The sequence below is a fragment of the Plutella xylostella genome, chromosome 23 (genome assembly GCF_932276165.1).
Source record: "Plutella xylostella chromosome 23, ilPluXylo3.1, whole genome shotgun sequence".
Lineage (NCBI taxonomy): Eukaryota > Metazoa > Arthropoda > Insecta > Lepidoptera > Plutellidae > Plutella > Plutella xylostella.
Genome location: NC_064003.1, coordinates 5,463,489 through 5,487,698, shown reverse-complemented (window position 1 = coordinate 5,487,698; position 24,210 = coordinate 5,463,489). Strand labels below are relative to the sequence as shown.

The 24,210-nt window shown below is 37.3% G+C and overlaps 1 protein-coding gene across 1 annotated transcript in view; it reads left to right on the top strand.

Moving 5' to 3' along the window:
- Positions 1 to 12,981: 12,981 nt before the first annotated feature.
- Positions 12,982 to 24,210, top strand: part of LOC105390606 (monocarboxylate transporter 10) — a 73,144-nt gene continuing 61,915 nt past the window's right edge. Inside the window, exons 1-2 of the mRNA XM_048629333.1 lie at positions 12,982 to 13,668; positions 13,866 to 14,098. Coding sequence (XP_048485290.1) covers positions 13,079 to 13,668; positions 13,866 to 14,098 — 823 coding nt within the window. The 5' untranslated portion in view covers positions 12,982 to 13,078. The remainder of the gene's footprint in view (positions 13,669 to 13,865; positions 14,099 to 24,210) is intronic.

The following is a 24,210-nucleotide window of genomic DNA, read 5'->3' as shown; positions in this document are numbered from 1 at the left end:
ACAAATCTATGTTGTTTCTAAATCGATAATTTGATAACTCGGAATATGGATTATTAAAATACTTGCTGAACCCCTAATATGGAGTATGACATTTTACATAGGTAGGTACCTCGGAAATCGGAATATGACTACATCACACCTTCGCAGTGTCATCCGATGCCGTCATCAAACCATAAAATCAAGATGAATTAGCGACTTTCTTCCTAAATATAAAAGGGGTGTGGATAGATATGCCTGACTTTACGAAACTACTACTAGATACTACCTACTTATTACTCTTTATAAAAGAAGAAAGAAAGAAATTTGTAGACGTAAAACTTTATTTGGGTGAATAAAATAACACACACGACGGTTGAGTTTTTATAACACTTATATACACAATTGCCTAATTTCATTTCTGTATTTTATTTCCATTATCCTTCTACTTCGAGGTCTGATGGCCGTTGTAATATTGTTATCCCAGAATTCCCAGATAAATGAATGTCCTGTATACTGCATTTCATGTTTGGTTTAGGGGTCTGGTTGATTTTTTCATTTTCTTGTTGTTGTCACTGAAAAATAAAGTAAGTAGGTAAATTGTATGGATAGTTGACAGAATTAAGCTTATCCTTATAAGTTGGTACCCATTTTCACAAAACTTAGTGAGTTTAGAAACGAAAACGCTAGAACAAAAACCTAGGTTAGTAACTAAACTGATGCCAAATTACTGATAAAAACGTAAAAATATTTCCATTTTACGTAATTTCCTAAAATAATTCGCACACAAGCTTACCTTATCGATTTTCCAATTGCATATTGCAAATACAAACATAATAATTTAATAAAAGATGTTTGTTTTCTAATGTAAAGACTTAACAAAAATACTTTCAAAGAATAGCGGCAAACTTTTCGGCGGAAAATTGAACATGGCGCCGGCGCGCCTCCAGTCCAGCGCGCATGCGCCATAGAGATGTACCTAGTGCAATGTTCCTTGCTTCCGACCTATGCTTGAATGAAAAAATAATCGATGCTGGATCGATTCCTGGGTAGATACTTTTATTATAATCATATTCGTTTATGGTAAATACATTAGGTACTCATCGGAAATTAGTACTGATAAGGTATTTGGCTTTTGTAAGTATTCGATACTTTTCCTCATCCCTTACACATCTACTTTTATTACGTATCATCAACTTTTAAACATTTAAGTAAGAACATAAAATATCGTGGAAAAATTTTAGACCTTACTTAGATAAAAACTATAGTAAAAAATGTTTAAATCATTCGAGTTCAATAATCGATTATATTCGATTACTGTCACTATTTCATCAATTTACCCCATCTCTACTCTATTTTTTTTTTAATCGCTTGGAAAAGTCCATAGAACATCATAGAAGCATTATGAATATTTTTTCTAGCCAATGTTACCAGTTGCAATAATGAATTATGAAAATGTTACATAAATAATAGAAATTATCACGAAAACCAATATAAATGGAGAGTATTTAATTCTTTTCATTATTTTCAACTACTATTTAGAATAATTAAATTTATTTGGAGTACTTTAGGGTTAAAAAAGTATATCGATATTTTAGATTGTAATTTCCTTATGTTCATGGCCACACTCATGGAGCCACTGACAGGACTAACTCGGAATATGGAACAGGCTACCTCGGTATATGGAAGAAACCATAATCCTACCTCGGTATAAGGGCAAATCGACATGTGTAATAAATTATATTTTTTTAAGTATAATTAATGTGTTATCAATGAATCTGTGTTAAGAAATATAAAATTTAACGTATATTCTTACAGAAGACAATATTTCACATTAATATTGATGGTTACAAATGCTTATTTTTCTTACTTACTTTCAAATGTTGTTATTTACCTCGGAATATGGACCCGTTACCTTAATTACATTTATTGAAAATATATTCTATTCTATTCTCTGCGGGGGTTTAAGTGCCTGCACCTGGCTCTCTCAATTGGAACCTTTGTGCATATGTCTAAACTGCCTTTAAGCTTGGACCACTTCCCACCACGCTGGTCCACTGCGGATTGGTGGGTTCACATATTATCTAGATGTGCTAAATCTAGATATGCAGGTTTCCTCATGATGTTTTCCTTCACCGTAACAGCGATGGTATACATTGTACTTAAGTTAAAAGAACTTATTGGTACATGTCAGCGCCGGGATTTGAACCCGCATCTCATGCGTGAGAAGCGGGCGCTTACCCGACTGAGCTACCAACGCTCTCCGAAAATATATTTTAATAATAGCTAGTAATTAATATACAATATCAGTTTTCTAGTTGAGTGCCTGTTTGTGAACGAGTAATTAGTATGGTTCACCATTCTATTACATTGAATTTATAATAACCTCGGTTTACAGCGATATTATTGGCTACAACTTCATTCCAAATGTCTATTTCAGTTGCAATGCAATAAGTATTTTCAGGTAAATGATATTGCATTAATTTAATTTATGCTCAAAACATAGAATATGGGAAACATACTTCAAAGGTAAATAAAAATAAAACTATGTACACTTAATATATAAAATTGGGGTACACTACATAATTCCGAATTACTTTTTGACGAATAAGAAAATAACGATTTTTAAAATTTCGAATTTCATAGTTCCGAATAATTCACAATCCCGAATTTTAAGTTTCCGAATAACGAAAATCACGAATAGTTTTTAAACGAAATTTCAAACACATTTATTAAAATGACGAAAGTCAATTTTCCGAATATTATTATTTCGATGTTTCAAAAGTACGATTTTTTATTATATCGAATTGTTAAAATTACGAATCCCGAAGTTTTAATATTCCGAAAATACAAATTCCAGAATGATTCTTAGTTAACAAGAAATGGTTATCTATTATGAATAGTGGTAAACTGGTAACCCACTATTCATAATATATAACCATTATAATATCATATATATTTAACATTAACACCGACGACGACAATCGAATGGCGTAGTGGTTAGTGACCCTGACTACTGAGCCGATGGTCCCGGGTTCGATTCCCGGCTGGGGCAGATATATGTTTAAACACAGATATTTGTTCTCGGGTCTTGGATGTGCCCGTAAAATGGCAATAGGCCCGCCCCCTATTACATTGGGACTAACATAACACTCTGGCGAAAAGTGGGTGCAGCAATGCACCTCTGCCTACCCCGCAAGGGAGTACATTAGTACAAGGCGTGAGTGCGTGTGGTTAATTAACAGCATAATCCGTATACAAACAATATTTTTTTAAGCTATATTATGTGAAACGCGCTCCGCTTTGTTTTTCGATATCTATGTGCACCTAACAAGCTCCTCCTCGCTTTGCTCGTCGTTGCACCTATCTTTTGGTTTTGGTTCTAAAGTTTTAAAGACGTTTATGTTTTTTTGTCAAAATCACGAATTATCATATTTCCGATCGAAATTTGACTTTTTCGTGATTATAATAAATCGGTAAGTATTTTATTTTTTGTATATTAAAGTAATCGTATTTTTTAACATTCGTATATTTAACAATCGTAACAACAATATTCGTGATTATAATAATTCGGTATTTAAAAAAATCGGTATCGCAATATTTCGTAAATTACATATTCAGGTTTATCAAATTCGGAAAAAAGTTTTTCGGAATATTTGGGTGTTCCCATAAAATTGAGGTTCCAAACTACCTTTCTCAATAAAAAAACATAAACCTACTTTCCACATAACATGCATGAACCTACCATTTTTTTAAATTGTAATTCCCATTTTAACCCCCGACAGAAAATGAGGGGTGTTTGTATAAGTTTATCGTGTCTGTAATGGTATGTATATCTGTGTATCTGTGGTAGCGTAGCGCCCAAGCGGTTGAACTGATTTTCGTTTACTTTTTTAGCATAATATGTCATGCCTAATATGCGATGATAGGAATTTACCCTCAAATTCATAGACCGTATAAATAAAATTTACAACAAGATTATAATTGTCATTGAAACACAGCACGAGTTTCGACTCCTTACGTCAGTCAAAAATATGAAATTCGTATATCACAACGTCAATTTTAAACCTGTTGCAAAGTGTCAAAAAGCTCTATGAATTAGGGGGTTATTTTACTCTCATTGTAATACTCTGTATTATAATAATATAATATTTATTTATTTATTTAATTTAACTCTTTATTGTACAAATATTACAAATAAAAATACAAAGGGTGGACTTAATGCTAAATACTTCATTGTAACTAAGTAATACGCACATCACCTTTATTCAGTGTCCCTATTTTCTTTTAAAACTCCATGACGGCTATTTATAACCGCCCAACATTGATATTCATCGCAAACTTTCAGGACTCAGTGGCTTTTCTGAAAATAGAATGTTGTTCCACAGAACTTTAAGCGTATACTTAATAGTACTCAGGAGTCAATCACCTTAAAGTTAGACGTCGTCGTTTGTTTAGGTTATGGCAAATCATCCTGTAATTTATTAAGGGTTCCTTGCACCAACTATTTAAAAGTATTTAAATATATTGTTGTCTTGCTCTGCCACTATACTGTCAAATCAAGCCGCCAATAGAGTTACCATTCGGATATTTCAATTTAAAATGGAAATTGTTATATCCTTCATTATCCTTCGATTACTCTTATCCTATTTTTTAGAAGATAAACATTATAACATTGTATCACGTATATTTACCAAACTTTTGTGCCATTTGATGACGCCAGTGTATTGAACCGAGTCCCCAGACTCTCATTTTGAATGCATGTAACGTAGGGGGCACATTTTTTTCAATATAACTCGTTCGTTTCCAAATAGTCGCCTGTCAGGGCAGATTTCACCACCCACCGACAGAATTTAATCACCAACCGCACTAGACTTAAAATGAAATAAAATACCTCTAAGGTACGAAAAAGTATTTTGCTACAGCGGCAGCGGGTGGTATATAATTTATGTTATTATATTGGTGATGGTGATTTTTTCTAAAGAAAGGCACCCAACGATGCTAAACGTATAGTCAAACTATAAAGTCCTGACATCAAAGAGTGCGATTATGCTAAGACTTTTTATGATCATCAGTTATTTACTTACTTTTACATATATTTTAAAAATACAATACCGATTATGTATGGATTTCTTACGGATTTGTCCTTTAATAAATATAACAGATCGATTAAATAAGATCTTAAACAATAAGTTAGGATCCATTTCCGTTTTCACTACTTTATAATTGGATTGTAAGACCGTCGCGTCTCAGAGGCATTTGAAAATGTAGCTGTCAGGAGATTAGGTACAGTAGGAAATGAAGAAACATTCTTTGATGTTTCCTACACTGCAGAAAAAATATAGCGGTAAATATGATGGTGGCTTATCAGTTTTCTTTGACTGTGTATGTTATAAAACATGGCTAATTAAACTCTCGTCTTGAGCAATCCACTCAGCCGCAACTTGCAGCCACTCGTAAAGAAGGCCCAGGTACACTTTCATGCCAGGGCTGTATGACTATATCGATGTTATTATAAAATACAGGGTGTTGCAAAAAGGATATACTAAGCCGAAAGGAGGTGACTCAGAGGGTCATTCTGAACTATTTTTGTTCTTAATTTTGAAAAATCTTGAAAATAAAAAAATATTTTCCATTGAAACTATGTTGGTCACGTGACTATTTAAGTACTATGGATAACGAATTTCCCAAACTCGTAGAACAAGAGTTGTTCAGAATGACCCTCTGAGTCACCCCCTTTCGGCTTAGTATACCCTTTTGCAACACCCTGTATAAGTATAAGTAGGAAATACTGTAGCTTGATTCAAATCCAGTTAACGATAGTATTTCTTTAAAAATGTAACAATACGTTTATCGATGCTTTCAGTGTCAATCATCGGCCAGTCAATCAGTATTACACGTATGTACGATGCATATAAAGAATACATTATAATGTAAGTTTGTATTCTCGTACGAATCGTTATATGGCCATTTCTTACTAACAAATGTTTTTCAAACACAAAAAAACGCACGTATGATATATGGCCTTCCTGGAACTGAAAAATTATTGCCATAACAATTCTGCATACTTAGCATGTTTTATTCTATCGACAATCGACTTTTTAGGTGTACAACACTACTGTATGCACTATCTGTCCCGCAGGCCCACTCCCCTCTCCCCCAACATTAAAGCGCTCTGAAGTCCCCAGCCTCAACGATTTAAATTAGACTTAGCATTCGTTAGACTTCTAAGCGGCTAAGAAATTATTTCCACTAATTAAAGATCTAGTCAGACACACGCGATATTAAAATTTGTTTCCACTTCTTCTTGTCTTGTCTAGGATAGATAGGAGCTAGACTAGGATTTGTCACCGAGGATTGGGCAGCAGATTAGGGTCATTTGCTGACTGACCAGGATGCGTCGAACGCAGATAAAGAATAGGTCAATAGAGGATACTCCTTTCATATTTACGCTGAACGCATTGAAGACCACGGGGCAATTCAAATCGAATCAAAAGGTATTTATTTCCACACACAAAAAATACACAGACATACAGGCGTAAACCAACTCTTATGGAATGGTTTTCTATTATTCTATGCACTATGGAAAAAGGAGCAGACTCAGGTATGTTGCGTGTGGTGTAACTACAACATCAAAACGGTGGTTTTCACGAATGGTTGGTTGCGTTGGTCACGCGTAGACGCGCGAATCGCGAAGAATGCGCGCGACTTTTTAAAATCTCAGTAGCAATGTGTGCGTTATGCTGTGGAGTTAATGTTGTATTTGTAATGTTCAGTATTGAATAGACGCTTCGATGCGCTTCGACTCTGTACTAGTATAAATTGACCCTAACCCTTTAATTTTATAGGCGAAGCGTAGCGCGGACTGAAACTAGAATGCTGGAGGGTCACTCGATCACGGAAACGTTATTTGGAGTGCTATCGCTTTAACTACCAACTCTATACAGGATGTTGCAAAAAGGGTATACTAAGCCGAAACCTTCATGACTGTGCAGCATGGTATATCTGCCCGAAACTGAAATCAGAATTTCAAAATTCCCGAAAAAAAAACATTCTCCATAGTAAAAAGTCACTCCATAGTACAAAGTTTCTTTAGAAAATGATTATATTTTTTTCGCGAAATTTTAAGTTCTGATTTCTGTTTTGGGGTTTAGATATACCATGCTGCACATGTAGGTTTCGGCTTAGTATACCCTTTTTGAAACACCCTGTATAGTGGCAATTAACGTACCGATTGCATGACAGCTCCGAAACGTGGTAAGTATTTCGTCAAGTAAGATTAGCCCTCGCTACCGAAACTGCGGTGATGCGGCACTCTGAATACACCTTTACTGAAGCAATCTGCGTTACTCGGTTCAAAACTGTTTAGAAATCCTCCCGTTCTTTTTGCCTAGTTTAGCTAGAAACTGTATATAGATAGAGGGTGTTGCGAAAATTGTAGAATAAGCCGATAATTGGTGAATTGTCTTACATTCTAAATAACTCTAGTTCAACGACTTCTGGATGTGGTGAAAAAAAATGTACTCCTCATTACGCTATAAAGTCACGAACTTACAAAGTCTGTATGGATATATTTTATGACTAATAAACTAATGTAAAGAATGACAACCTGATAAGTAAAGGGTGTTATACATATGATGAGTAAAGGGTGTTATATATACATAACCCATTATATAACACCCTGAAGTAGCCTCTTTCCTCCCTCTCTCTCTAGGTAACAAATCCTGGCGGCCATTACATAAACAACGCGAGATATAAAAGCATGTCACTTCCCGCAAGTTGGCTAAAACCGCCATAAGTAATTTATAAGCATAATAGGAACGAGGGGTGACTGAATAAATTGGCTTTCTTCCGTTTACCCTTGAACCCTAATTTTTGTAAGCCTTGGCTGGAAGTGAGAGCAAATTGCTCGATACATCAAAAAGTCATTAAAGTAGACAAATGTTCTGTTTTCAGTTTCAGCGGTCATATTTAATTGGCCGTAAGATTTACTGAATCTGCTTTCCGTGGTAGGTAGGTATTTAGATTTTCTAAACTGCCTTATATTAAAAGGATATTTATTATTAATAACTCAATATAAACTGTAACTATAAACTGTGTATAATAATAATTAAAATTAAAATGTTATGTACCTACTCCTACATACATAAAGAAATCTTATCAACATCCTTCCCATTTTAAAACTCCGTATAAAACAATGAAATAGCTTTTGCAATTGAAAATAAACTAATATTTATAAGTAGGTAAGTGTATACTTACTTACTTATAAATATTAGTTTATTTAAATAGACTAAAATTCATACCATACTTGTGGTAGTAGTAGTTGAATATCACCACTCTTTTTCGCTACGAGTTTAACAGTGAGGTAACCTGCTTTGATGTGTCTGAATAGGCCTCATATTATGCTCTACAATTTACTCGATGATTTGTGAACACATTTGGCACTGTCCTACTGCATTTACCTAAATTTAGTTTATTGTTCCCATTCTGGGGAGGATTTCACATTACGTATTGAATGCCGTTGTGATAAGTACCTGCTGGAAATAATAATAAAGTATAAGTATCTATCTATAAACGATTATAACCTCTCTTATGTCCGATCGTAACCATCCACTGCTTGACTATTAGACCATAGGACTCAATATGATTGTTTGACTGCAAATTCATGTCAACTAATTTCTTCAGACATTTTCTACTACACTCGCGAGCAATGAAAAAGTTTCAGACGCATAGCACCAAATTACTCCTTAACGGAAAAAGCTAAATGACGCCGTCAGCAATATTGAAGTACATTTAACAGCGCATCCGTACTATTACCAAGTAAAACATAAGTACATTTAAAATAATTTATAACATTTGGCACTTTTAACTTTTTTATGGTACTATTTCATTGGTCGCGAATGTAGTACAGATGACCTTAGCCTAAAACCTTATAAAACTGTATCTATACAAAAGGAAAGTATTCCAACAAATAAAGGTACTTAAAGCTAGCCCGCCGAGGTCAAGCAATAAAATGAAATTACAGCTCTCTAGATGTCAAAAGACATCCCACCTACAAGCCCTTTCGGGGACCCAAGACACTTATTCGCAGGTATCTATTGCAAATCAACTTAAGCTGGTAGAACCTTCACGACGAAAATAAAGTTATGTGTTATGTGCACATCTGGAGCAGGTTTGAACTCATAGATATTTAGCTATACAACATTTATTTATTTGATTAACCTTTATCTAATTATTGAAAACCCTAACCTAAGGAATTAATAAAATTATGGACGGAAACTGAACCATTATTTTAAATTAACCATGGTAAAAATAAACTCGATGAGCTTAGAATGTGGCCCACAGACAAACAGACAGTAGCAAAACTGAAAAGTATAATACTGTTTCTGTTTGGGGATACTTTTTAATTTGATTGATGATTTTTGGGCCAGCGGTGTGCTTTCCATTTTACAAAGAAATGAACGTAACAATGGAAACTATGAGTGGCGCCGTTTATCATAACTTATTGATTTTTTATTGATTTTCATCATCACAAAAGTTGGCATGTTATCTACGTTTCTCTGACCAAGACCAAAATTTGAGTACTTATTTACTTTGGTAATAGGTATAAAGTTTGTTTTGTGTACGATCTCGTATTATTACAATTATTTATGTATTCATCTTCGGACTTATTTTGTTACAGTTACAGGTTTTTCTTATTAAATTTTTATAAATAATTTTCTCTTAGAAATTACAATAGTTCATAGTGTAAGTACTTATACGGATTCTACACATTTTATTCGAGCGCTCGTATAATTTAAATTCGGCTAATGTCTGCAGTGAAAATGGCATATATCCTTGTACAAACAAGAAAATCAAAACTATTTGCCTGAGGTCAGATTTCTCCACTACGACTTAAACTTATTTTCAAGTTGTTTACAGAATTAAACCCAACTTCACTGTACTTAAATAACTTGTTATGTTTGCGTAGGATGGAAGCGTGGGGTCTGAAAGCTGAACCTGAAACATCTTATCTTACCTCGAGTTAGTTTTTAATTAGTATTTAAATCTCTACTGGGGGCCACGCACCGGTAAACGTAGCGTGGGAGGCCCTTCAGTCCGATGTACCGACTACCTTAGACACCAAAAATTATAGTTTAAGACTCAAATCAAAACAGAGATGGTTATAATAATACCCTCTTCTGTTCAGATCCATACCTTGAATTTTTAGACATACACTACTACTATTGCTACTATCATTAACTTCTACAACATTTAGGTTTAACATTAATATAATATATCCCAGATCCAATGATTTTAAAAGTAATATAATATAAGACAATGACAACCAAAAACAATGCAAATAGTGAACAGCAAACTAAAATAAATTCACTTTATACATTTCCAGTCCGTAGAGATGCAGTACGCGGAAGTGGAAAATTTAATGATGAGGATAAAAGAAAAACACGTTAAGTAGACGCCACTTTCAGTTGAAAAATGATTACTCAGTTTCACATCAGATATATCTCCCGTATTTGATACTGCTTCTTGTGCTTTATTATTATAATGTCGATATAAAAGTCATCACACCACCACCATCAGCCAACACAGGTCCATTGCGCGACTAAAATTATTATAAGTAATTATAATTGTATGCGAATGCAAACCGTCGATAATCGCTTCAGTGGAGAGGTGGCCACATACTAAAAACCTACTAATATGTTATTTAGTCTATGAAACTGAAACCGAGGATTTGTACTTAATTCTCCGCCATAGAGTAAATATTGCCGTCGTGAACGCGGCCTACGCTTACTCGAGCCACAATCACGATTCGCGTCCTGCTAGGACGATGCCTTAAACCACGCTTAAACTAAGCAAATTATCCACGTCAGTTGTCACCGAACTGAATTTGAATGAGAAAATTAATCACGAGGCGACGTCATTCATCGTCCCGGCCGGAAACAGTAATAAATAGGGTCCGCTTGAAGATTGTTAGATGATGGATCGGATCCAGGTTTTATAATCTGCTTTGTTTTTGCACGTATCGTGTATCACCAACCCGCCTGCCAGGTGGGGAGATTATGAAAATAACCATCCAGTGTTGAAGGATATGGGTCTTGCTGTGGACAATCAGAGGGCATGCAGTTTGCATGCACGATTGCACGTATGTAATTCCGTGCCGGAACCTCTTAACTCCGTAATATGATTGTATTCACGTTTTACTTGTTTCTACGAGAGGGAAGAAAAGTTGCGAGACAATCCCTAGGGATCCGCAAACTTGAACCTAGATCGATATGAGAGAAACAATAATAACGTAACGTTAATTATCTCACTATCATTTTCTTTTTAAGTACATAATAGCATTGGCATAAAAATTATTTATGTATACCTAAGTATATAGGTACCAAAATAGACTTATAAACTAAACCATATTAGAACAAATAGAAATGTGCCAGCCTAAGAAAAAAAACCTTTGTATTCTAGTCACAAAACCATGATGCCGTTTAATAATCCAGGTATTTGCTCAAGTAAACCGTCGCGGCTTTATTACGCTCACTAAGCCGAGCTGTGGCGCTGCCGAATTAACACCTGAGAATGCCGGTAATTCACAAATCATACAGATATTCCTTATACATTTTAATAGGTAGGTAGGTATTTGGGCTAAAAGCCAGCAGTTATTATGTCAGAAGCCATTTAGAGAGAGCATTATTGCAAAAATGTAGGTACAGTAAAGTATAGTGCCATTGTTATATTTTTCACAATTTAAATGTAAATATTAGAGATTTCCAAGTTAGCAAAAGTTTCGAATTGTAATTGAATAGTCTGTTGAGTGAGCAACTGGTAACTTATAGCTAAACGCTAATCTCTCTTTAACAGTTAGCAATTACAGTCGCAGCAGATTGTAGACGCAGACACATTAAAACTAAATACAAGCAATACTAGTAAAAGGCATTTACGAACGGGTAGAAAGCGGTTAATTTGCGAAAAACAAAAAATAAGTTAAAAAATTCAATTCCTCGCCAACCACAGTATCGCATGTAATTACACGGTAGGAAAGAATTGTATGAAATAGTCTGAAAACTTCGTTCCCCTATCTTTAATACCGCACTTTCGATTCAATTTCAGTTTTTTCTTCATCCCAAGTTCAGACGGCAAAATTGTTCAAGGGGAAAACAACATAAAAATTCACCTCCAAGTTGCAACAAAAACTTGAGCAATCTAGGGTTTATTTAACGTAATGCCTACGAATCTGCGATGCAGATGAGCTGGTTCTAGACAAAGTTAGTGATCAATTTGTGCAGATACTTTTCAATTTATGGTCAACTATCAGACTTGTGGCGGGACACTCGTAAAATGTTCAACACATAAAGATGCGGCGATCAGTTACCAAATCCCGGCTCTTAGAAAACTGTAAAATAAGCAACCTCTCGTAAATTCGGAACCCTTTGAGCGTAACTCATAAAAATTACTCGTCTCGGTTTTAGTATCTTTTAAAATAACGAGGACCAGTTACTGTACTTTGTTGCACATTTTTTTAAAGTATTGTCTACAACATTGTTTTTAAATTTTTTTTAAATATACTTAACAAACTGTATATTGATAACTTGGTAAATTGTTTATTATTATTATATTAACCTAGGTAAAGTTAAGTTAGTTTTCTTACCGCGAATTTATCACCGCGGATCTTTTTTAGCAAAACACAATTTATAAGAAGCAGTGATTTACATAAGCACTTACTGGTTCTCTGAATATTTCATAGCATTACATTGAGGATTGCTTTGATTTATAGTAGACTTTTAAATTACAACGTGGTCTGAACTATACGAATAGAACGTCAACAAATTATAATGTATTTAAACAAAACACCGTTTAAACGATCTCTTTACTTACCTAACTTGTGTGAAGTTATTAGGTTAGAAACAGTTAAGTACCTAATATGAAAGTAGCTGTAAGAACTTAAGAATTAAGTCATTTTTTTATATGAAAGAAGGACATAATATTAATTACATTATTCATTCTATTGTTTCAGGCCCAATCCCCAAAACCCATAAACTAAAGACGGTGTGAATAAATTGCGCGGGTCGTTGGTGATTAAAAATGCGACCCAAAAGTCAGTTAGACAATGAGTCTCCGGCGGTGTGACAGCCTGCCCGCGCGGTTCAGGTCAGGACCGGCGCCCCCCCAGTCGACACCCCCTGAGTTGCCGCCCCTTGAGCATGACCAAGCGGCCACAGCTCCCCCGCCCCGGGACACAGTGCTAGCCACGTGGAATTCCCTACACAAAGACATTAAAAATATTGAAAACAATCTTCCAACCAAAACGCAAGACTCGGTCACTCATGAAAAACCCACCGCGCCCATTACGCACAATAACACCCACACAACTCAGCCGAACAATAGAAATGTGCGGAGAAAGATTACTTACGATGCGAAAGTCACATATCGCGAGAACGAGCGGGCTCACTTGGACACGGGCCAAGCGGACCAGGGTAGCTTTGTACGCAAGCGAACCCTGCTGCACCGACTGCTGTCATGGAGGACCCAGGAGTGCACCTGCCGGGAGCAGTACAAGCCTAAGCCGAAGCCGGAGTGCCTGCTCTGCACGTGCGCTGATGCAGCCAAGGCTAAAGACAAGAATGAAAAGCTGTCAGAGCGAGTCCGCTCCAAGAGTGTAGGGTACGAGGCGGCCAGGGAAGTGGCGCAGTTTCGACGGTAAGTGTTGTGGTTTTAGAGTGTGAAGTTAGTTGTTGGTATCAATTTGAGTGCATCAAACAGTCTTTGACAAACAAATACAAGCGTAGCCATATCCTCAAACTTTATCCTCCCAAATCATTCACCATCTATCACCATAATATGCAATGTAATTATGCCCCCCTAAAATCCATCCCTGAATCAGTTACCGCCCCCAGATGCGCGAGCGCGGGCGCGACGGTGGGGGCGGAGACGGCGGCGGCGCTGCGGGCGCGGGCGGCGCTGACCCTGGCCCGCCGCTACTACCCCGAGGGGGGGTGGGGCTGGACGGTCACCGTGGTCGGCACACTGGTGCAGGTGCTGTCTCACGGGCTTCAGCTGGGAGGTGGTGCGGGAGCTATTGGGTGCGAGGCCGCTGTCCGGTTTAAAGTGTCGCCGCTTTATACGCATGGTGAGTGGATTTTTAATGTACAGCATTGCGATTCTATAAAGCTAATTGTCAAAACTCGATTCTGAATCCGGAGTGAGTTTTCAAATTGGCATTCTGTAATTTCCGTAGACACATCGAATTTCGAGATTTTGACAAATAATGTTATGAGATGACATATAATGTCATAACTGTTCGAACGTGAAGTGAAAGGTGAAGGGAGAATGAAGATCGAAGTGAGATGTCTGATTTTACAGAATCGCAATGCTGTGCCGTTGTTTTCATTCAGTAGGTATTTATGTGACTATGGCGATGTGGAGACGTGTGTTTGGAAATACTATGAAATGGTGAACATGAAATCTTTCAGTCATAATTATGTAGAAAATTGAAAAAAAAGTATTTGTAGGTAGTGAGACTACTTACTTTGCCTCCATAATCTATTTCTTTTAAGAAACAAAATTTTACCATTTCTGTGAAACAAGAGGGCAGGAGACAGTTTTCGTACCCAAAATTATGATTGCTAAAGCCTTGCCAAAGCATAAGTTGCTGAAGCTCAACACTAAACTAAAACTTTAGCATAAAGTTCGACATTAGCATTTTACCTCAAATAAAACGGGTCCGAATAAAATTTTCAAAAAAGGTACTCCGGAATTTTTGAATATCTTATTATTTGCGTATTTTGCAAATATAAAAATGTTTGCCATAATGATTGCCTACTGAATAATTACCTGCTTGTAGATTAAAATTTTCTCTTAGGTAGATGTACTTATTTAATTTTATACATTATTATACTGTAAGTACATGTAGGTACTTACATAGTTATTTACTTAAATAGTAACTTCTTCTAAGTATTTATTAATGTAAACCACACCAACGCCAGCAGATCAAATTCCGATACACCGAATCTAAATTTATCATTACTTGGTAGAGTTGAGGCCTACAGAGGAAATTGAGTAATCACTAAAGACGTGGGCAGAAACACCACTAATCATCCTGAGGCAAGCCTCTATTCACCAAGAAAGATTATACGATAACGGTATCGCCGTCTCTTCTAACCTGTTAGTGATAGACGGAGAGGAAATATAGTGGAAGATTATGGGTATAACGCAAACTGCCTAATCATTACCGTAGCTGAGTATTTAATCATATCTTTTCAGGGATAATCTTTTGTATTGTGGGGATGTTGCGTCAGTCATTAACCTTTTATTTAAAATGTGAACTTATTTAAAACTTTCACACTGCTTCGAATCCTTTTAAATAATTGCATCTAACAATTTGGATGAATTCGTGAAATTAACAAGGTACCTACGCTGTTTACGGAAAAGATGCATTCAAATCAGTCGTACTGCGTAAATAGAGAGCTAAGTTGTTAGGGTGTAGGAGTCTAGTATGTATATATGATTATCATATTTAAACAATTTCAAAACTTATTATTTAACTACTCCTAACAGCAAAGTACACTCACGTGCAATGAAAAAGTTCCAGTGACTTATGGAACGTCAATGGCAGGTGGAACTTTTTCATTGCACGTGAGTGTACTTTGCTGTTAGGAGTAGTAAAAATAGGACCATTTATATGTCCCTGAGGTTGTATCCAGAGGCTGTATATATTTATGACGAGGGATCCACAGTGTTTACGGCCCGCTATATCCCATTTGGGACAAACCATTCAAGAGTGAAATTCGCCTAAATACTTTACTAACGTCTATTTTATTCGCACAATTTTATTAAAAAATTACACTTTGTTTTATAATACTCTTTATTTACTGTGGTGAAACCGCTCAAATTCTTCTTTTATTTTTTTCAATCGCTTGTTGAATTCAAACTTTGTGATATAAGTTGGCTGTGTAATTTTTATATTGGAACAGCAGGCATTCTCTGGTGTTAGAGATCTTTTCATTCTTTTGTTTCCTAGGGTTTTTCTTTCAGGCTCCGTATGTAAGATATTGTTTAAGCATAGAAGCAGTTTGTTGTCGAATGCTAGGCACATTTTCAACAGCTCCACAGTTTTAATTTGGTCGTTACATTTTGCATCTGTAAATATATTCCAGAAACTAACTATCTTGTGTTACATAGTTTATTTTGATACCACTTACATGGTTACACTTACTTTGATCTTCATGCTAATATTGTATTGTAGGTAGGTATTTGATTATTTATAATATTCGTTACAGTTTAGTCGTTGGTTCAGCGGGCCGGAAGGAGTCCTACACTACTCTGGTCTGTTCATGGTCTCCATTCGAGACCTAGTTTAGCCCACCCATCAGTGGTTCTTTGGCATATATGGCCGGTCCATTGCCGCTTCAGATTGCATATTTTATGATAACTATCAGTACTAATATTACTTACAAAGTCTACACTCATTTCCAGGACAAACATATAATAACACACAGAGAGAGATACTAGTTCTGAACGACATTTTATACCAGAAGTACCACCTTTGTACAATACAATACAGGTATATTTATGAAGTGTTTTCTGGCTTATCAGAGGTGGAAGTGGCAAAGAAATCAAATGGCTTTATAAAATATTATAGGTAAGTAAGTATACTTGTAATATAATATGAAATCAGAAATAGGTTACCTATATGAAAATAAAGATGACTTTATTTTTATGTAGGCTTTGGGAAGTATTGATAGTCTTCACGAAATTAAACATAACTTTGCTATAAATAATTCATAACCATTGAACCTGAAAAAGATGAGGATCTCTGAAAAGAATCACTTTGAGAACAACGTTTTAATATCTTTTCAGCAAATAAATACAACCCAGAAGGCACAACAAAAATAAATAACACATCTTTACTTTACTTGTACCCCACGAATTCAATACAGAGGACGTGATATGAATTCTTACTTCTATCAATAAAACACAGCTTATATTTAAAATATACTTACCTAAATGTTTTATGAAGGATATACCTACTTTAAGCGAAGGAGATTATTTTGTCGTCTCCCATCTTTTGATTCTTTATCTGAATCTTCATCTCCATAATTTGATATTTGGATCATAGTGAAGTGAAGTTTTTCAATATTTTTCAGTATCATTAGGTCTATTTACCGTTTCATGGGAAAAGGTAGACCCTTTATATGTGATAATATAATTGTTCTTTCTTTACGTGAGTCCATTTTATTTTTTTGCCACGCGGGAGCATTGTATAGGAGTCGAGAGACGGTCATTTACTATTAACTCAGTCACGTGTTTCATCCATTAGGGTTGAAATATGCGAGGCAGAACCTGAATAAACAACCTTTGAGATTGAACCAAATATATTATTAGCAAAGAGACATTTATTAAATGGGGTTGAATTTTTTATGAGTGACTTTTTCATTACTCACTATGTCGGATAATCTTAACCTGGAAAGTCACTAATAGTAATAATATCATAGTATTGTAGAAAGTTAGGTACTTTGTAACGCTGCATTCCCAGAAGGCCAACTGTTTTCCCGTTAATGACCGCAAAATTAGCAAACAAAAATACTAAACCAATACGCCGCCGCCGCCGCCGCCGCTAACTCAGTCGACGGCAATCTGGGAACGCACTGAACGCACTCTTACGATACTTATCAAACTTAGGTCTTGTAGCTAAATAAATAATAATAATCTGACCCATTAAATTTTGTTTAAATAATAATTATCTCCATTATAGTATCTTCGCATCCTCGGCCCATTTCATTTCTGTACAGTGACAGGTTCATAGAATGTGATAATCTGATTTAGGGCTGATATCTTCATTCGGGCTATGACTATGATCGATGGTCCTCCTACGATTAGGTTCCCCTAATACCACTAATGGTAGGATGATGATGCAGATAAAACCCAGGATAGGTCCTTGGACATTTTGTAAGGAATAGCTACCGCGCTATTGGCCAGTAGATACATATTATAATATGTGTAGTGTAGACTACTGTAGACCGAGTCGATTTTTAAGGACTAACTTTAGTAAAAAAAAATTGACGACAAGAAAAAACTTTGAGGACTTCTTTTACTTGTGTTTTGCATTAGATATTTTTTTAATTTATAAAAAGATTTTTTTTATATATTATAATAAAGTCGAGAAAGAGCCATCTAGTGATAGTTAAGTGTACTGACATGCAAGCTTAGTACCTAAGTACATGAAACTGAAAGTAAAATAAAATAAATTTCCAAGTCACCACGTCTTACACTTGGTTATTGTATCTTTTCATAGATGGCGCTTACTGATAAAAGCATAATTCCTGAAAATTCCTATTATTTATATGTAGGTACAGGTAGGTACCTATAAGTAGTACTTTTAGTTCTTTTATTAGTTTTTTGCAGTTTAGAAATTTTTGAAAAAAAAATGAATTTCCTTTACAGTGATGAAATACTTATCCCATTCTTGAGATTTCAATACCAACGTACTTATTTACAAACAATAAAATTCAGAAACCGAAAAAACAAGAAAACAACATCTATAAATAATGAAGAGCCAAGAAGTAACATTTAGGCTTCCGGCCCCACATCCTTGCGCTTGGTCACTCAGCGAATGTTCTCGAAAGAGTAATACAAGTGTTTTTATTTGCAGAATAATTTATTGTTTGAGGTTATTTATCAAATAAGACGGAAAACGCGGTGGCACTCCCTGTGGGGTATAAGCTCTGAAGACTCACTGGACCTTGAGATTGGACTTCGAAATAAAGTATTAATATTTTTATTTCGCAAACAATATTTTATCCTGTCTTGGATGTCCATGTTTTACATAAGCAGCATTAAGTACTGGACATTATTTTGTGTTGTATGAAAACTGAAATATCCAGACTGCAAGCTGGGTCACTATTCACTAATATTTAACCTGTGCTTGGGTCCAACAACAGGTGCTGTATTCCTGCAAACTCACAAGTAATTACTTAGTTCATTTTAAGTTTAAGTTAAACTTGTAAGGTAATATGTGATTTCGAAAATGTACCACGGACTTTACTAAGTCTACTATACTTACTTATCATAGTTACTACTCTATACTATACTAACTCACTTTCTTTTGAGATTTGATATTTTTCCTATACAAACAAGCCCAACTCCAGAGGTATACTACGATTCAATCTCTACAATGTTTCCCTCCGTTTTTAAATATAGTTTTCGGGTTTTTGTAGCGTCAGCAAGATAACGGGAAGGGCAGTATGTGATATTCTTCTTCTGTTACGAAATAAATGCGATTAATGCCAAAAATCTAGAAAGGGTATGATAATAATATGTTGATATGGTATTATCTATGACTCACGTACGGTCGCCTGCGCCTAAAAGTATACAGGCGGAGTTTTTAAAATAGCGATCCCTGATGATGAAGGGACCAGCTACATCTGTTATAAATCCGGGGACGTGTTGTGTGTGATGTGTGTAGCAGTGGTGTTTAGGTGGATATGCTTGAGCATGTGAAAGCATGTGAGCTTGAGATCGCTATTTTAAAAACTCCGCCTGTATACTTTTAGGCGCAGGCCACCGTACGTATGGTAGGTACTTACCTTATGGCTTAAAAATGCATCTACATAATACCTAAGCTTGCCCAAGAGTCAAGATTTCAGTTTTAGCAATGCATTAGCCATAGAAGTAAATATACTATGTACTTACCTATGTACTTATTCATTATATAATTAGTATGTATCCACATGATCAATTTCATGTAAGTAGTTATTGATAAACTTCTACAAAACACCGATATAAAATATACTATATAAATACTTATAATTTTTTAGTAAGTAACTGAAACTTTTATGTTAAAACTAGCTGTTAAACAGTTGCATATATGTTCTTTATCAGGGTCTAGACCAGCTATACTCAAACTGCGGCCCGCGGGCCGCATGTGGCCCGCCGGGCCTTTATCAGTGGCCCGCGTACCATGAGAGATAATAGAGAACAAGTAGACAGTCTGTGTAAAAAGTTTGTATTCATCCAAATTTATTTTATCACCTTCAAAGTTTGATCCTTCAGAAACGATACACATACCTACGCCAAAGAATTATCCAATCATTTCAACATTTTTTTAAAAGCTATTTTCAGTTTTGTGTTCAGTATATACTCGATTTTTGCTTATTGTCTTCTATCGATTGATAACAGTGCCTCGAAGTGGTAATTTGAGTTTAGGAAAAAAAGAAGCTAGAGCCGTGAGCTGCAGCCATATCTGGTTAATATGGTGGATGCTCGAGTGTTTGCTCAAAAATTCATTCACAATTATGGTCCTTGTGCGAAAGGCGCGATACGATGCTCGATAGTATTTGTTGAGTCTGCCCAAAAATTCATTCACAATGATGATCCTTGTGCGAAGGCACATTATCGCGGTGAAAATCTTTCTAGATTTTTTTTCCACAAATCTGGCCTTCTTCGTCGAATTTGCTGTATGAATTTCTACATAACCCGCAAATAATATTATTTTCCTACCGTTTGTCTTTCTGGCAAGAATTCCGAGTGCACAACACCACGATAGTCAAAGAAAACAGTTGTAGTCAACATGACTTTAACTAACAATTGATAGAAGACAAAAAAGAAAATTCGCCGCGAGTACTAAACACAACCCTGTAAAAAGCGTTAAAAAAAAGGTTGTGATGATTGGATAATTCGTTGGCGTATGTGTATCGTTTCTGAAGGAGCATACTATGAAGGTGATAAAATAAATTTGGATGAATAACAATAATTTTTTGTTTTATTGATCTAATCCCGATAGTTTTTACACAGAGTAGTAGGTATATGCATGTGTTTTTTATATTATTATTTGATAGTTTACATCGCTTTATAATAGATAAAAAAAAATTGCTTGCGGCCCGCGACATCATGACTTAAACGTGTTTGTGGCCCTTATATAAAAAAGGTTGAGTACCAATGGTCTAGACCATTATGTAATTATACGAAATTTCATTCAAATCTGTTCAGTAGTTTTGGCATGAAAGAGTAACAGACAGACAGACAGACACAGTTACTTTCGCATTTACAATATTAGTTAGGATAGTAGTTTTACTAGACAAGGTGCTAGTAAAACCCGATAGTAATTCAATTAGTAATCTCCATTAGCAACCATAATGTGCATAAGTAAGTATGAGCTGTATCTTCTTCATATACCTAGGTACATACTAGGTAGGTATCTATTCCAGTCTTATGTAGATGGAAACTAACGGGAGCTGTCGTACAATCGACACCTGTAATACATCGAGATAGAGTCGTGGCTCGCGTAGCAGCGCCCGAAACTTTGTTTTTATATTATTATAGAATAACCCCCTTGTCCTCCATATAAATGTAGATGACTTCAATGAAGTGTCCAATATACACCGACCTTGAGGAGTAGAAGTGTTTTTTTCCTGTAGAGGTATTAGAATACATAAATAAATAAACATACAGACGGGATAGTGTGTAGATATATTACCTAATAAGTAGTGTACTTTTACTATCTTTTTTATAGAAAACCTAGCACTAGCATACCTTTAAAATGTTATTTTTTTAAGTTTATCTGACCTTTGATGAAGTTGTCCGATGGCGCCGCCACCTTGCCGAAGCAAGATAATTACATATCAATCAATTTCAACCACGTAATGGTTATCGTTTCGACTAAATGCCATTTAAAAAGATATTATCTGCATCGTAACCCTTTCAGTTTATTTCTGACCTGGGGGGTCACTTTATCTTCCTAACACAAAGTTTCAGAGGAATGTTGCGCTTACCGCGAACCTATATTTTAGTATTAAACGTGGCGTTAGTTAGTTTGACCACTTTCGATGTACGTGTTTTTGTCAAGCTAAAGTGACCTCCCTGCGTCTGCGCTTACGTTCCATTTAATTCCAGATCACCTTTTTGTAACAGATAAAAATTACTGCTGTCTACTTTTGTGATGCTTAGTTCATAAAGACGTGTCAATTATTACGATTTATTTCTTTTTTTTGTATTTAACTGTGTCATTGTTACTGACATGAACTATAAGAGCTTTAGATAAGATTGCTTTAGATAAATTCATTGGAAGTAACAAATAGCCTGTCACAGATTATGATCAATTTACACTTTCCGTTTGACCGCCATTTATTCTCACATACTCGGATATTTAAATTCAAGATTCGTGTAAGTACCGACACTAAAGCTTCTTCAAAAACCTTTTGATCTGTCAGGCAGATTGGTTTTTGCACGCTAATGGCGAGCTTTTAACTTTTAAAAGTGACGAGGCAAAGCATTTCATATACTCTTGAGTATTTAAAGCTTTAATTTTAATGTTAATTCGGCCATTGCGAGCTTCTTACAGGGTTAAAGTGTTACAGTTACTTATACAAATAAATAATAATAATGTAGGTAAGGTACCTATGTGATACAGTCAGCTAAAGTGTATATAGCTACTTTAGAAAAAGCTTTCTGTTAGGTATTTACAATAATTACAAATATAAAGGCAGCTTGTTAGGGGACGACCATTTATTGACAACCGTTGCCATGCCCACGCAAGGCAACCATAAATATATAACATTCCTCCCCACCTAAATAATAAGTATAAAAAACAACAATAACATTATCCCATACTTAACATAAAACTTATAAAACCCCTTTAAAACAACCTAACAATTCATCACCCCATTCTTTAACTGAAAACTCATAAAGTTATAAATGAAATAATATGACACCCTACGTCCAGACAAATATTTAAGTAAACAACATTATTTCTATCTATCTACTTATACATCCCTCCCCTCTTAACAACAACCTAAAACAAAATAAAACTACTTATCAAAAATTTGTAAAATATGTAGAAGGTTAAACAATAAGATCATAGCCAAAAGTAAACTAAAGTGTTAAAAATAAACAAAAATGTGTTAACAAAAGTTTGCGCTGAATAGCGCTGCGCACCATATTTTGGCCCGGGCACGCCAACAGCAGGCGCTTCTGTCGCGTTCTTATGTTAGCGCTGTTAGCATGGCCAGGGTGTATACGCGCCGCGCCAGCACAGCCACTTCGCTCTCCTTCAGTCACGCCGCGCGCAGTCATCCCAAGCGTGCGTCTCCTACTGCACCTCTGCTGAGGCTGATCCGTGCCGGCGCCCGCAGCAGCCGGAGTCCGCCACGTTGGCCTGGGCACACCTGCCAGGTGTCCCTGCCATATCGCCACGCCACCCACGACGTACACCTCCGCAGTGTCTTGCCGTGCCGCCCGCCGCGAGCGCCTCCGCAGGCATCTCCGCCGCGCCGTCCGCAGCGAGCACGCAAGCACCTCCACCGCGCACCTTAATGACGTTCCTCCCGCGCATCCCATCGGGGCTTCCCGCGCATCTCCTCTCTGCGCACCCCAGCCGGGGCTTCCCGCGCGTCTCCTCTCCGCGCACCCCAGCGGGAGCTTCCCGCGCGTCTTCCCTGCGCACCCCTTCAGGGGCTTCCCGCACGTCTTCTCCGCGCACCCCTTCAGGGGCTTCCCGCGCTCTTCTCCCGCGCACCCCTTCAGGGGCTTCCCGCGCGTCCTCTCCGCGCACCCCTTCAGGGGCTTCCCGCGCGTCCTCTCCGCGCACCCCTTCAGGGGCTTCCCGCGCTCTTCTCCCGCGCACCCCTTCAGGGGCTTCCCGCGCTACTCTCCCGCGCACCCCTTCAGGGGCTTCCCGCGCGTCCTCTCCGCGCACCCTTTCAGGGGCTTCCCGCGCTCTTCTCCCGCGCACCCCTTCAGGGGCTTCCCGCGCTCTTCTCCCGCTCACCCCTTCAGGGGCTTCCCGCGCGTCATACCTACCTCCCGCACACCCTTTCAAGGGCTTCCCGCGCGTCCTCGTCCTCGTGACCTCCGCGCACCCAGTGCGCGTCTTCGCGCCCCACGCCCGCGAGCCGCGCCGGCCCCTCCCGCTGCGCCGCCCGCCGCGTGTCCCGCGCGCTCCACCCGCACTCCTCGCAGGTCTTGCTCTCCACCTCTCCATCACACCCTCGTCTTAGATGGCCCCGTTTCCTGCACCGACAGCATGTGGAGTCCTTGTACCGGTGCTGGTCCCAACGGTGGTGGCGGTCCCCGCAGGCCGCGCAGCCGCCGGCGCCGCGCGCGCCCGCACCGTGCAGCGCATGCAGGTGCCCGCGAGCGCGGCCGCCCGGCTCCTCGCTGACCCGCCTCCGCTTCCTCCGCCGCCGCGCCCGGCTCCGCCGTCTCTTACATAGGCACTTTCCCCGGCCTTTGTGATGGTCTTTTTAC